The sequence below is a fragment of the Meleagris gallopavo genome, chromosome 2 (genome assembly GCF_000146605.3).
Source record: "Meleagris gallopavo isolate NT-WF06-2002-E0010 breed Aviagen turkey brand Nicholas breeding stock chromosome 2, Turkey_5.1, whole genome shotgun sequence".
In the NCBI taxonomy this organism is placed as follows: Eukaryota; Metazoa; Chordata; class Aves; order Galliformes; family Phasianidae; genus Meleagris; species Meleagris gallopavo.
Genome location: NC_015012.2, coordinates 64,159,632 through 64,174,065, shown reverse-complemented (window position 1 = coordinate 64,174,065; position 14,434 = coordinate 64,159,632). Strand labels below are relative to the sequence as shown.

Genomic DNA, 14,434 nt, shown 5'->3' with positions numbered 1-14,434 from the left:
TGTAAGTCTAAATGTGCTAGCATTAAGAGGCTAATTTTCCTTAGAAAATTAGTAACTACACTATTTTTAGCCATCCTTCTCTAGGCAACAAACAACTAACTGTGGCATGAACTATGAATTTTAGAAGACCACTATGCAAAACTAGAGAAGACCAAACAGGTCAAATGGAAATGATTTTAGCAAAAGCAATATGCACATAACTTCCACGTGAGAAGGAAAGCAAGGAGGCTCCCTGTAGCTTTTAAAAATCTGCAGCTTCACAATCTTTTACTTAAACAGAGAAGTGTGGCAGTCTCCTTTAAACAAGGTCAGTGAACTGGTTTAACAAATAAGGGGAAAAGACAGATGATTAGGCCTTTTTCCCCTGATAAATCCTGAGCCTCAAGCTCAGAACCAAACATAAAATGGCACAGTAAAAACTAGTAAACTAAGCCAAAATAAACCATGTATTTCAGAAGATTTTTGAGAAGTTGTTTTTTTTAAAAGGAAAAAGCACATGCTTGTCATTGAGACATATGATTAAAATGTGAGTTAGTCAGTGCTTGGATGCCCCTGAGGAGGGAGGTGGGCAGGCACCTGCCAGGAAAATAAAAATCAACTCCAAATAGACTGAAAAAATGTACTGAAAATTTCAGTGTATTCTCCAATGTACAATGAAACTTCCCTGTGAGAACTTACGTTTCCTATTTGGTTTCTTTGCTTTTCCAAAACAAGCAGATTTTTTGCCCTGCTCTCAGCACCCCTGCTGGAGATCTGATGGAGCTAAACGTTTTCTTTTTCTGGTTTTACTACATTGTTACCAGTTAGGTAGCTTAAAGAAAAAGAGAAGAGAGGAGGTGGAAGGGAAGGGGAAGGAGAAGTGGAAGGAGAACAGGAAAGTGAAAAGAATCTAGCACAAATTTTCTTAATGTGTTTCTTGCTTGTGTATCTAGGTGATTTTAGGCTTTCAGTCCTATGCAGTTGAATGACAGTTTTCCTGAAGCCAGAAGTGAATTTAGCTTCGTGTTCACCCTTTCCTTCCTCACACACTGTTCAGGCATCACACTGCACCTCCCTCTGAGCTTCATAAAAAAAATGTATTGCAATCAATGGCAGCAGCTCTAGCTTCACCTTTGCTCATGTACTCTGTGACAATATAGATGGGTTCTTCAGACACCACAGCATAAAGCTGGACCAGTTTGTCATGTTTTAGCTTCTTCATGATTTGGGCTTCCTCCAAGAATGATTCTGGAGACATAGTGCCAGGCTTCAGAGTCTTGATAGCCACTTTAGTATTTCCATTCCATGTACCTAAAAGCACAGACACATAGTAAGATTGAACAGCTTCTATTCATTTTTCTGACCGATATCTAATGTAACGGAGGAGTAAGCTGGCAAGGACACAATACTACTTTTGCAAGTGTGGTTTCATATTTTGCCTTTCCATTTGTTTTCCTCTCATGCCTCCCTCATATTTTAGTCTTTTTTGGTTATACAAAAAAATAATACTCCCACTGGCACTGGGGCATGATCTCTCACGCCTTACTCAGACAATGCTTCCAGTGGTGTCCACTGAAACCTCCTCTGAGTAAGAAACTCGGGATTGCTGAAATCTATCTGTATGCATGTCCCTCTTAACAAGTAATGACTCCAGACAACAACACGGTTCCACTCATAGATTTGGATAACAGAACTGGCTAAAGCCAGAACTTTCCATTTGCAAGACATTTTAACTTTTTTTTTTTCCTGAATTACAGGAAAAATATATATAAGAAAAATTCCCAAGCAACAAATTCTGAATCAATTTCATTTCAGAAACACGGGCCTGTTTCCAAACCAAAATGAGTCTTTGTTCTTCTCCTCCTCACTCCTGGAAGCCCAGCAGCTGCTGACTGAAAACTCAGAGGCTCCTGCTCCCCTCACCCCACCTCCCAGCCCCTCTGCAGCACCTCACAGCAGGCAGCAGGGCTGCAGACATGCCAGAGCTGCTCCCAAGGGGCTGGGTGCTCCTTGAGCCTCACACCAGCCCTGGGACAGGGAGAACCAAAAAGATGTATAGGTCAGAACTGCTGGAGTGCAGTGCCATGGGGTGAGGGCATGGAAGGGCAAGCACCTGGCTCTGGACCCCAGAAGCCTGCACAAGGCCCTGAATAGAGATGGGATTTCCTTGGGGGGCAGGACAGATAGCAAAGAAAAGTAGTTCTGGTAGTTCCTGGACCAGGCTTCCCAGAAGCTTGCTTCAGAGGCAAGGCTGACATGGATCTGAGCTACCAGGAGCCTGCGGAAAGGGCTGCAGCCACCAGCCCCAGAGGTGCAGGATCCCCAGCAGCTTGCTCTGTCAGCTGGCAGAAGTCCAGGTGTGTCAGCTATGTGTTTTCATGCAGTCTTTTGGAGCTGACAGACACGCACAGAACTATGCCTGTTCAGAAAAATTCTTGTCTCTCTTTGCTGATAAATTCACTGACACAGTACTATGGTAACAGGAGCCAAATGGAATAGAAGCAATGGTAAATGCTTCTTAAAAATAGTAAATGCTAATTTAAAAATATCTTGAAAAGTATTTCTTTTTTAATGCAGCTACAAGCAGTCCAGACTTTCCTCGTCAGTTCTCTACATAGCACTATGACAGTGCATCTTTCAGTCTGGATCTCAAAGATCCCATATAGAATGTGATCTGTTGATGGGAAGCTGCTGTTTCACAAGGCAGGAGAACAACACTATGTGACTTCAGATATTAATAGCACCAGGTAAAATCTACTCCTCTGCACATGAGCATGAAAATAGCAGAAGGTGTACACAGTACATTGAATATTTGGGCTAAAATATAGTTAACATGTATTTGTTAAAAGCACATCAACAATCAGTTACTGGCTCAGCCCCCGTACAGGGGCAGACTAATACAAAACACCCTGATTGTGAGCCTTTTGCAGCCTGCCAGGCTTAAATGAGCTAGGTTGCTTTCTGTGCAGTCAGCTCTCAGCTGCTGTCTCACCTAGGGGACATTCAGGAGGCAGGGGAGAAGAGGTGGGGGAGCTGCTCTGAATGCTGCTTTTCATTTTCTTGACCACTCCTGCAGCAACACACTGTATTGCTTAAGGAGGTTTTGAGATGCGTATTAGCCAAAAGTGTGCAGTGCAAGTTTGTTTTTTTACTTCTGCCAGCTCACTGCCAAGTGCTGTGACCACTGCTAATGCTGGAGTAAAGTCCTGAGCACCTAAGGCAGGCTCCTGAGCTCCTGGTTTCACCCAGTCCTTCAAAGTACAGCTGAAGCAAGGCTTTGCTTCAGTAGTGCTAATGTGCAAGCTAAGAAGGATGCAGTTTCACCTTCTGATTTCAAGCAGAGCTGCCAAAATCTTTTCCAATGAGTGAGATGAAGCATGTCCTGTAGGGAGACACTGAGACACAGACCTGCAGAACAGTCTCTGTCACTTGCAGAAGTGCCATCAGTTATACAAACTGTGGTGGAAACCGAGCCTCATGGAAACAAGGGTTTTTGTTACTGACATTCATACACTACGATTTTACCTGGCGTGTTCATGAGATTAACTGTGTATTTGTTTGTTTTGTCTTGATAAAAAAAACCTGAGCTTCATTCTATTACCACGAAATGCTTTCAGTAGTTGTATTTTAAATATTTTTCCAAACATATTCAGTTGTTAAAAAAAGAAAATTAAATAAAAAGGGTTAACTTATTCTCCCATCCAGATTTCAGTTTGAATTGTTACATTTTCTTGTTTTGCTTTGATATTTTTATATCTCATAGAAAATTAGCTAACTTTCATTAGCGGAGACCTTCCTCTGAACTCCTCCTGCAGGTGGTTAGCTACCACTTAATGCATTTTTTATCATTTTTACTGTGTTAATATGTTCCAATTCAGTAATACTTCACGGCTGTTAACATATTTTTACTATATATTAAGAAAAATAATGTCACAACTGTAATAACATTTTCCCATATCTGACAGATATTTGGTATTGGTACTTGGCACTTTATTTCTCATCGTTGATTTTTTTCTAAATTGCATTTGCTGCTTTAGCTTATTTTAACAGTTTAAGATCTATGGCACATAAAAGGTGACCACTAAGTATTAACATCAACTTGAAAGTCTAACAGGTATTCAAGATGGAAAACAAGGAAGTGAAACTGCAGTTATCTGGGGATGCTAATATAAAACACAGTTGGCTGTGTTTTTTTTCTTTTTCTTTTCTTTTCTTTTTTTTTTCAATAGGTCAACTGCATTCTATAAATTTCAGAGACTTGCTGCCATGCTCCTTGCTGTAGTCTTGAAACGGAAAACAGCTGCAAGAGCCCAGGAGAGCCCACTGGTTATTTTGGTTTTACATTCTTTGTGTCACTGCAACAAAAAGAATGACCACACTCCTCCACCAATGTGAAGTAAAGTAAGCAACATATGGTGATTCTTCATTTGAATGAAATATTCTAAGATGCTAAACAGAGTGCAATTTGGCACAAAAATTGAGCCCACCTCTCATTAAACGGCCACTATATTGTGTTTAAATGCTACATCTATAATAAGAGTTATATATTTTTTTAATTACTATTGTTTTGTAGTCATTAAAAGAATGAGGCCCATGTAGAAGGGAGTATTAAGTAAAGCTGGCAAATGGGCAGAAAACAATGTCAGTGGATTTGGAAAATGTCAGTATTTCTGGACTTCAAAGTGTGGGTTCAGCTGGGCTGGGCAAGTCTTGACACTATTGTCCCTGGTCTCTATATCGAGTCACAGGCTTCTGTGATGCAGACACAAATTTCAAAACAATTAATGAAGTGGATGCATGGGAAAGCTAGCTTGAAAGTATTAGCTCGCTGATACTTTGCTTTAAAATTGGAAGAGGGGATGGAAGCATTTGCAGGGTTTGACCCCATCAATGCTAGAACATACGAGGAAAGAAAAACATCGTGTGAGATTAATTTCTGGTTAGCCATTCTGCTTCACAAGTTTAGCATCACTTCTGTTTTAAAACCTGACACCTGTATAGCCAGTCAAATAAAATCAGTGCAAGTAATGAAATTTAAAGCCCTAAAGTCTCATATCAGTGTGTGTGTAAATGAAAGGAATTTCCACAAAGATTACTGCATTTAGGTCTGTTTGAGTGACATAAACCAATATTTCATGCTATTCTGATCTTTTAGCTTTAAGATTTCTACTTGAAATGTCTATTTCAGCCAAGAGGGCCTTAAAAGATCCATCCAAAGCAAAATATATTCTCTGCCTTACCACGCCACACTTCAGCGAAACAGCCCTGACCAAGCTTCTGTTCCAGAAATAATGAATCACGTGCAACTTCCCATGCATCTTTAGCCAATCCAACAGTTTGTGGGGTATTATTCGTAGCAATCACAGTTAAGTTAAAACACAAACCATCAGCTTTCTCTATAGGAGAGGAAATTAATAAAAAAAACACACTTATAATCCAAAATTATGCATGCATTGAGAAAGATGGAAGGTGACTTCTCTTTCAGTGCTGCATTAAAGTTCATTTGCAAACACTGATTTTTGGATACTGAAGGCAAAGACTTTCTTGTTAGCTTGCAGAAAAAGGCTCACTGATATAATTAGTAGGTTGCTATGTGGACCTTTATTTATTAGTAAGAGGCTGGTAATTTGTCAAAATTGAAGCCTTCCAAGGAAACACAAAATTTCAGTTTTCTTTTGCCATCAATTAAAGTGAGAGTTCAAGATTGAAGAATTTCAAAGCTAAAGACGCTATTCCAAAGGTATTTCTCCTAACAATTTGAGCTTTGTATGTCCTACACTTCACCTTCCATCTTGCAATCCCCACACAAAGAGCTATTTTAGAATAATTATTTTGCTCCATACCCATCCATACTTCCCCAAACTGCCCATTTCCCAGTCTCTTGATCAACTGTAGGGATTCTCGTGGAATTTCCCAGACATCTTTGGTTTTGACAGACAGATCAGTAAGCCTTGGCATTCCTTTATGACAGGGGACTACTAAGCGGCAGCAAAGACCTGCAGCTCTCTCTGATGGAGCCAGAAGTGAAGCCAACAGCAAAGAAGAGGAAAGAAAAAAAAGTGTGACATGAAACAAAAACAGTAAGCATAAAAACAATGCTACTCACAACAGCTGTTAGTTGCATACCACAAAGCATCCTGGAAGATTAGAAATTGAACACTGAAACATATTCATTTGAGACAGAACAGGAAATATTTTAGTTTCTGCTTCCACAGCCTGCCTTTGAAGGTGACCATCAATGGTTTCTCTTGCGGACTCAGGATTTCCCTTTTCCCACAGTGCTGCATTAAAATAGCTTTGTAAGTAACTAGTATAGTATAGAAAAGTGTCACTTTGTTAAAAAATCAGTAATTCACAAACTGACTTGCTCCTGAACTGAGGAAAAGAAACACAGAAAAGATTCATTTTTTTCTGAGAATCATATCAATGAAAATTTGGCATATTTTGTGCAGTATTTTTAATGTATCCTCTGAAAAAGTATTTCCTATATTCTGCTTTGTGAGAAGATATTATTCTAGGTATCCTCCGGAACTTTTTTCCTCTCATTCTTTATCAAGCAGACTTTTATTAGTGTATGTGACCAGCCCTCCATTGTTTGGAGCAGATTCATTATACTCATTTCTTGCAAAGCTTCATGGAAGACTGAACTGTGACAAAAGTAAAAAAACATTTTAGCCAGAGAAAAAACATTTTTATATATATGTATGTGTGTGTATATATATCTATATATATGTATATACATATGTAAGGCCATATTGTTGTGTATTATACTATGTGGCACAAAATAGACTATGATACAAAGCTGGCTATGTATCTTAAAACAGGTGCAGCAGAGCAGAACAATAGGGGTTACTGATACTGTATTTCACACCCAAATCTAATCCTTATTCTCGTGTACAGTATTTCTTTCTGGGCAGGTGAAAAGCTTGTTTCAGCATTGTAGGTTGGGCAATCACCAAAACACCAAGCACTATCTCCTCAGCTTGGATGTTGTGGGATAGTGCATAAGTCCCTACAGACACCCTGATATGTATCTTGACGTGTTTCCTGTATCCAGATGGCAACGACCACATAACAGGGAAGATGAACTGATCAACTGGTATGTCTTATTCCAAGACAGTTCCAATAGAATATTAAGGTAGAGATTACTCAAAAATACAGACAGTATCTGGAAAGCTTTCTTATGAGTTTGGATAGGTGCAGAAAGGAATTAGAGGTTTTCAAGACCTCCTTTTTCTTTAATTGAAAAAAAAAACCAACAAACCAACAACGAACTTGGCATGTTGGCCAACCTGTAAGCCCGGACTGCATGCACAAGAACAATACTTATTTTTGAAAGGCTTACAGTTTGGGAATGCTCCAAGTACAAGTGTGCTGTTACTAGAGTTCTGTGAGGGCTGTGTCTGTGCAAAGCTTTTGGTACTTCCAGCTCCTAACAAAGAACAGCCTGCACAAGGCCAGGCTGCACTCTGTCCACTCGGATAGTCTGGCTAGACGGCAGGGGTCCTCCAGTGGTGATAGGATGAAGGCTGAAGGGGAGAGTGCAGAGTATACCTGTCCTACTGTGGAGGCATTGATGTATAGCTTCAGCAGTCGTTCCTTAGGAACCACGATTATCTTTACAGAGTCATTTGGGCAATGTTGAATACTCCCTCGAAGTAAATCTAGGCACTCACAAGTCTACCTTGCTGAATCCAGAGTGCTGAGCAGGCAGTTAGAGGCAGTGTTTATGTTTCAAGTGAGCTGGGGCTGCGCATGGGTTACATGGGGGCAGCAAGTGAAACCTCTGCGAGGTGTATCTGTACTATGCCCTTGTGAGCTACCCTGCATGGATCACACTGATCATTATCTGTGCTGCACAGAAATGACAGCTTCCAGATCTCTGCAGCCTGTGCATCTGTGTGTGGGAAATACATAATCCAAATAATTTGAACACAGACAACTAAAAGTTGACATATACTAGAGTTTGTATGGGGTGGTTGAAAAGTGTCAGTTTTAATTTGAATTTCTATATATTATTAAGCTTAGTTGAATGTAGAGTCACCAGAAACAACTAGAAATTCTCCCAGGCAGCATACACCCATCAGAAACTGGGTGGAGAAGACAGCCAGATGTGTAGTATGAATAGCATAAGAATACAGCAGACAGAAAACAAAGAATACAGAAAAAAAAAATCCCACAAAGAAGTTGATTTCCCAAGTAAAATTTATGAGAAGCTTTTGAGCAGTGAGCATTTGGGGTCACCTTTTATTATTATGAAAAGCTAAAGTAAGGAAATATAAAAATAATAATTTTAAATAAAAACTTCTGCTTCAAAAATGACCAAGCTGAGAAACATGACAATCTTCTATGTAAGAATCAGTGGGCTTATAAAGAAGTTTGGGGATTTTTAACTTGTAGCTATTGTATACCAATTCCCAATGACAGCAGGATGCACATTTGGATTGAATAGTTTATACGACATTTTAGTCAAAGGAACTGGAAAAAAAAAGAAAAAGGAAGAGACTGGTGGGTGGACACAAACAGTATGAATAAAGAGACACCCAACATGCCATATTTATTTTTAAAAGTAGACCAATAAAGATTTAAATGGTAACACTCTGCACATTGAACAGAAATTCAATGGGAAAATTTCAGTCAGGTAGTACACACAAAACTTTCAGTCATTACATTAAATGACTGAATTCCACAATGCAATTTCCCATTTATTTATTAGGAGTACTGCTTTGCAAAAAGGTCCATATAGCCCTTGCCTGTGCACAGGGAATTCATGTTTTGAGATATGCAAGTCAAATTCAGTAATTCTGTTTGCTTAGAAAAAGGAGAATGGCCAAAACCTTTACCTCAGCAGAGTGCTAGCTTTTAAAAGTTCAGCCATTGTAGGCTGTGAACAGTGCTCAAAACCATTTATAACTGTAATGGGAAAGGGATAATGGAAGATACATTACAACAAGCAGAAGACATAGCTCAAACGACTCTTCAGGGCATCTCACCCATCCCTCAGCTCAGCAGCAAACACTTGTTTTAAAGTAATTAAGAGTGCTATGTGTTATCTGGAAAGTTACCTGAATAATGCTGAACCAGCTGTTGAAGAGTTTCAAATTGTGCCCGAGTTGTGATATAATATCCACCATTGTCAAGTTTACGAATCTTATAATGTTTGACATGATCTCCTTTCATATCGTCCCAGTCACGAATAGACAGGGAATAGGCACCTGTTGCAAGGAAAGGAGAAAAAAATTAAGTAGCTTTTGGACACAAATTTTGGATTGCTGATCATCTTTTATAAAAGGAAACAGAAATTGCTTCAAAAATGCCTCTTGTACTCTGAAAAAGAACAAGTGACTCTAACACAATAAAGGTGGCATCATAGAAATTCCAGTCTTCACACTGTGTCCCTTTTGTGCTCTTCTAGAAAGAATACAAGACTTCCATGCAAATGAAAACTCATATTTTAACATTTAGGGCTTCAGGTTGTTATATTGACTTTTCCCATTTAAGTGCCAGGTTACACTGCAAATACCGTCCTTTAGGTAAATGCCAGTAGGTGGTAAATGTCAAGATTTTCATAGGAAGCACTGACAGTGACTTTATGTACAGGAACTGTTGTTACCCAGATGGATCTCAAACACTGAACAGCAATACTTTGCACATTACAGTCTTAAGAAGGTTGTACTACGCTAGCACTGTGCACTAAAAGATCTTCAAGAATTGCACGTTTCATTTCCCAAATCCATGCTGGAGCTTTAGAGCTTACTGGTGGGATTCGGATGCCCAAAGACAGGGGTTAAGTGCCATGTGAAATGCCCCAGAACATTGCACTTGGTAGCAGTTTTTTCCACATTTGTCCATTCCATGCAGACACCCTGCAGGCATTTCAAATGGCTCTAAGTGCTCATAGTCAGGTAAAGAAACGTCAGTTTAGGGGCTGGATTTGCTTTCAGGTGTAGCAGGAGCTGTTTGCAGGTGTGCTATGGGCTTGATTTACATACTCCTAGCAAAGGTTCTATTCAGGCAGCTGAATCCCAGCCCAGTTTCCATGACTGCTACAGCTCTGTAAATACTGAGGCAGGTTTGAACAATAAGTGCCTGCAGTTATGGGCAACTGAACTGAACCCCAGCTCTCACTTACTGTAAGGGGAGCTGGGCCAGCAGCATAGATATCTGCACATTCCAGTGTCTTAATGCGAAGCACTGTCCTACTCTAGGTAACAGTGACACCCACATGTTGTTTCTTAACAGTTCCAAAGGCGAAGCCTCACTTTACAGCATAATACAATTTTCAGAGCAAAACCCAAGCCATTTCAAATGTAGTGAAGAAGTAACATCTCTACTCAGCATTCAGATGGATACTGTGTTTACTCAAAGGTAAATCAGAGATTAGAATAAAAATACATAGATAGATGGCAGCTGCAGAGGTCTCAGGAAAGTCCTTCTGAAGTTTGGGCTGCTTGCACTAGTAATCATTTCAGCTAAGGGCAGGGAAGAAAAATCACTAGCAGACAATTCTGGATAGCCTGGAAGGTGGAATGATTTCCTACAGCTCTGATGGCATGACTGCTGCTTATCCAAATCACAGTACTTCTCAGTGCATATGACAGATTCACATCCTGTAGAATCATCTCCAGATATAGTTTTTAAAAGTTCCTATAATTACATGGTTGAGATTCCTGATAAAAAATATCTTCCTTGGATGTCTCCCCAGGAGGAAGTTTTATGGGATTCTAAAATCATTCTCACCACGTTAAACTGCAAGAAGTCACACCGGTAAATGGCTCACCAGTGAATGCAGCAGCAGTAGGGAACAAAACTCCACTCTGACTCCAAGGACGTCTCAAATTCTCTACTGTTTATCCTCTAAACAGGAGGAAAGAGTCAGCACTTACAGAAATGATTCTGTTCTATGTGAATGGGAAACCTTGGGAGAAGTAGCAGGGATCTTATTTTTAAATGTAGAAAAATACCTTCTGTTTAGGTTGTTTTTCTGAGGAGATTCTCCCACTGAGTAATTACATTACTCCAAGCTAGGAGTTCAAAGCTTTTGGGGATCTGCAAGCTAATTTTGTGCATGCCTTCTACCAACACTGCTACTTACGCACTGTCAGCCTACTGTCAAAATCTTACAGGCAGTGTTCTCCACCTCTGCATTTGTGAGTTTTCATCCACAAATACAGCAGCAGCTGTATTTTCTTAGTCACACTCTCTGTCTATCTGGTCGCTATTTTAGATTCTTTAGGAAAAAGTAAACAATCTTTGGCTCCAGGTCTGCAACTAGATCTGCGTGGGTGGCCCTTTGTGGACCTCCGCTGACCTCAGATCAAATTGCATGACTGGTAACTTAATTCAAATTTGGACAAAAACAAGAACCAAGGTAGAGTTTATTATTCACTTATTTAGACTATTGGTTATTTAGACTATTATTATCCGCTGATAGATTAAAGTATAAAAGATATGCATAGTAAAAATATGGCTAGAAATACATTACAATATATCACACTAATGAACTTTAAAAAAAGTGAACCTAAAGCCAGACAGCATTTGAGGGTGGAGATTGAAACCAGGTGAAGGATTATACAGACAAGAGCTGATGAATTATCTGGGTAGTGAGGCACTGAGGGAGACAGAAAGTCAACTCTGATTTATTTTGGAAGTAAGGAGAGAAGGCGATCATGATGAAGGGAGGTTAAATTTATGCTGAAGTCAACCACGATGATACTTTTAACATGATTCTGATTAATTTTATTTTGTTATAATTTAAAGCAGAAGGGACAATTCTAGGTCACCAAACAATTCCTGCCTGAAGCCCACAATGACTAGCTGGGGCATCGAGAACACTCACTGGAGAACGTGCCATGCACTCCTCCCAGCTGATTTTTTTTCTCCTGTGAACAGCAGGCTTTCTTTTTTCTCTTTTAAAAACATATGCACCACAAAGATGAGAAGGGAAACAGGCATGACAATAAATATCCATGCTGTGTTTCTTCCAGTGGCTGAAGATATAGAAAGCTTTAAGCTTTAATGCAGAGAAATTCAGGTATAAGCTGATATTCTGCTATAAGCCCAGCCATGATGGATGGATTATTCCATTTCCTCAGTGCTTTTGTGCCTCAGTAAAAGCTCTAGGAAAAATCCTGACTTAGATACGTAAGCAGTTTCGCAAAACATATCCCCTATTACTGTAAAAAAAGACAAAACAGACTAAACTATAACATGGTATAGAGAAGCAATGTTGTGTCTGTTTTTAGGATCCATGCCTGTATTAGAGAAGTCTTCAACTCAGCACGGAGTGGAATGAAGCCCTGCTCCTCACATACACAACAACTGCTGTTGAAAACAGACAGGTGGAGGCTATTTGCAGAAAAAGAGCAAGTTAGATCATGTCTTAGTTCTAGTGCCTCACTGCTGCATAAGGAATGGTGAAGCTGTGGAGTGGCAGGATGGGACGTCAGCCGCCTGAAACAACAGTCTGTCAATGCCAGTTTTGTATCATTAACAGTCCTCAGCATTAGGTAGTGAAGGAGTTCAGTGACTGCAGGAGGCAAAATGCTAAAACTGACACCTTTAGGTGACAGAATGCAGCACCTGAAACTAAGTCAGACAGAGAGGAGGGGGAAGTGGTGCTTCCTTAAGTCCTTTTCCAGCTGTGACTCCAATTGCCTTGCATACTAACACTAGCTGATGAAGTGTGCTCAGATCAAAGCACTGACAACTCAGTGCTTTAATTACATGAGCTATTGTTAGACTTCAGAACTTAATTCTAGTGACTTATGCTTTCCACAGCTGCTGGTTAATTGAGAATTGGCCAAGTTTTTTTTTTTTTTCAGTTAGTTGCATGTTTTCTCCTCAATGGTTGTATGAGTTAGAGAGATCTTTCCATACATTGGAAATTTTGAAGAAGATGTTGACAGGCCTCACAAACAAAATGTAAAAGGAATGATAACACCCACCAAGAAAACAGGAACACATCCAATATTTTTAGAGGAGAGGAGGAGAGCTCATCCTTCCACTTGAATTCATCAGAACGTACACAGTTCAATACTTTCTGAATGTATTAATTAGAAATACTTTCAGGTTTTCCTGCTGTTAATCTATGAATTTAAAACTGCTGCATCTTCTTCTTTTTTTCTTCTTTTCCTCCCCCCCTACCCCCCCGGGGGTTCAGCAATTTAGAGGGGGAATAATGACAACAAATCCTGATCTTCCCAAAATAATAACCAGTACCTTCCTTCCTCACACACTGTGCCTTACATCTTGTCGCCAAGAAGATCCAGACATTCTGCTTGTTTTGAAGGAAGCAGCAGTTTTCCCCAGACTACACTGCTGAATCCCATCGTCTATTCCTAGTCTGTCTGTTCTCTGACTCTGTCTGGACCTGAATCTGGACACCAGGAGCCCTTCTTCCTGAAGCCCCACAGCACTGTTCTGAGGGACCTACGTCCACCCAACATCACTGTGGAGGTGGCCAGAGAGGCAGCACGACATTCAGAGTGTGGCAGCAGAGCACCTGCCTGAGCATGACTTAAACTGCAGGTGCCATGGGTTTAACTTGGCATGAGATGTTCTTGGGTTGCTCTCTGCTTCAAGCACTCACTCTATAACTTGGGAATTTTCCAGACATCTAATTCCCTAGCACACATACTTGCAACATGACATTTTCTCTACCTTTTAGCACCGGACACAGTATTTTACAAACTTAGCATGATTTTTTTTCCCTCACATGTCATCACATTCATAGTCAGAAAACCTTTGGCCAGCCTACCTTTGGTAGTTTCACTTTCCCGGATCAGGAAGGTACCTCTTGGGTTTCCAAATGACAACAGCTGCCTCTCAGCATCTTTTCGGCCAAGTTTGCCAAAGTACCACCTTAGGGAAATAGTTGGAAATAGTAAGAAAAATGCTATATAGGATTACTAGGTAGTGTCATAGAGCTCAGACACGGTAGATTATTTGTGGATACCATAGTTACTCAAGAGCATTCAACCACCATGGCTGTACTGTGTCGTTTTTCAGCCGCTGGTCGTACTTTTATTGTGGTGGGGCAGTAAAGAGACAGATCTGAGGAGTAGATGCTGCATATGTTGTACAGTAGCACATGCATGAAGCCTATAATGAGCGCATGCTGAGAATGCTTGTTCAGTGTCTTATGACAAAGGCCAGATTTGGATAAACAGTAAGACTTGGTGTGGGGAAGGAATGGGCAAGGAAGAGATCAGAAAAATGTACTGCTGATGAAGAACGGTATTTTTATAGATATTTCTATAAACTATATATTTAGCTTACAAAGTGACAGTTCAGCATTCAATATTTTTTGCACAGTGCAGCTATAAAACCTCAGCAGAAGGACCAGATGTAACCATTTTACTGTGGTTCTCTAAGACTTTCACAGTTTCAATACCTTTTTCTTCCTGCCACAATTAATTCATAGTTTTTCTGATGTTTTTTTTTTTTGTTTTTG

At 40.0% G+C, this 14,434-nt stretch overlaps 1 protein-coding gene across 1 annotated transcript in view; it reads right to left on the bottom strand.

Moving 5' to 3' along the window:
- Positions 1 to 13,886, bottom strand: part of LOC100543914 (tyrosine-protein kinase Fyn) — a gene marked incomplete at its 5' end in the record, with an annotated part of 32,227 nt that extends 18,341 nt beyond the window's left edge. The window contains 4 exons of the mRNA XM_019613557.1: positions 1,111 to 1,290; positions 5,220 to 5,375; positions 9,045 to 9,194; positions 13,739 to 13,886. Coding sequence (XP_019469102.1) covers positions 1,111 to 1,290; positions 5,220 to 5,375; positions 9,045 to 9,194; positions 13,739 to 13,886 — 634 coding nt within the window. The remainder of the gene's footprint in view (positions 1 to 1,110; positions 1,291 to 5,219; positions 5,376 to 9,044; positions 9,195 to 13,738) is intronic.
- Positions 13,887 to 14,434: the final 548 nt, after the last annotated feature.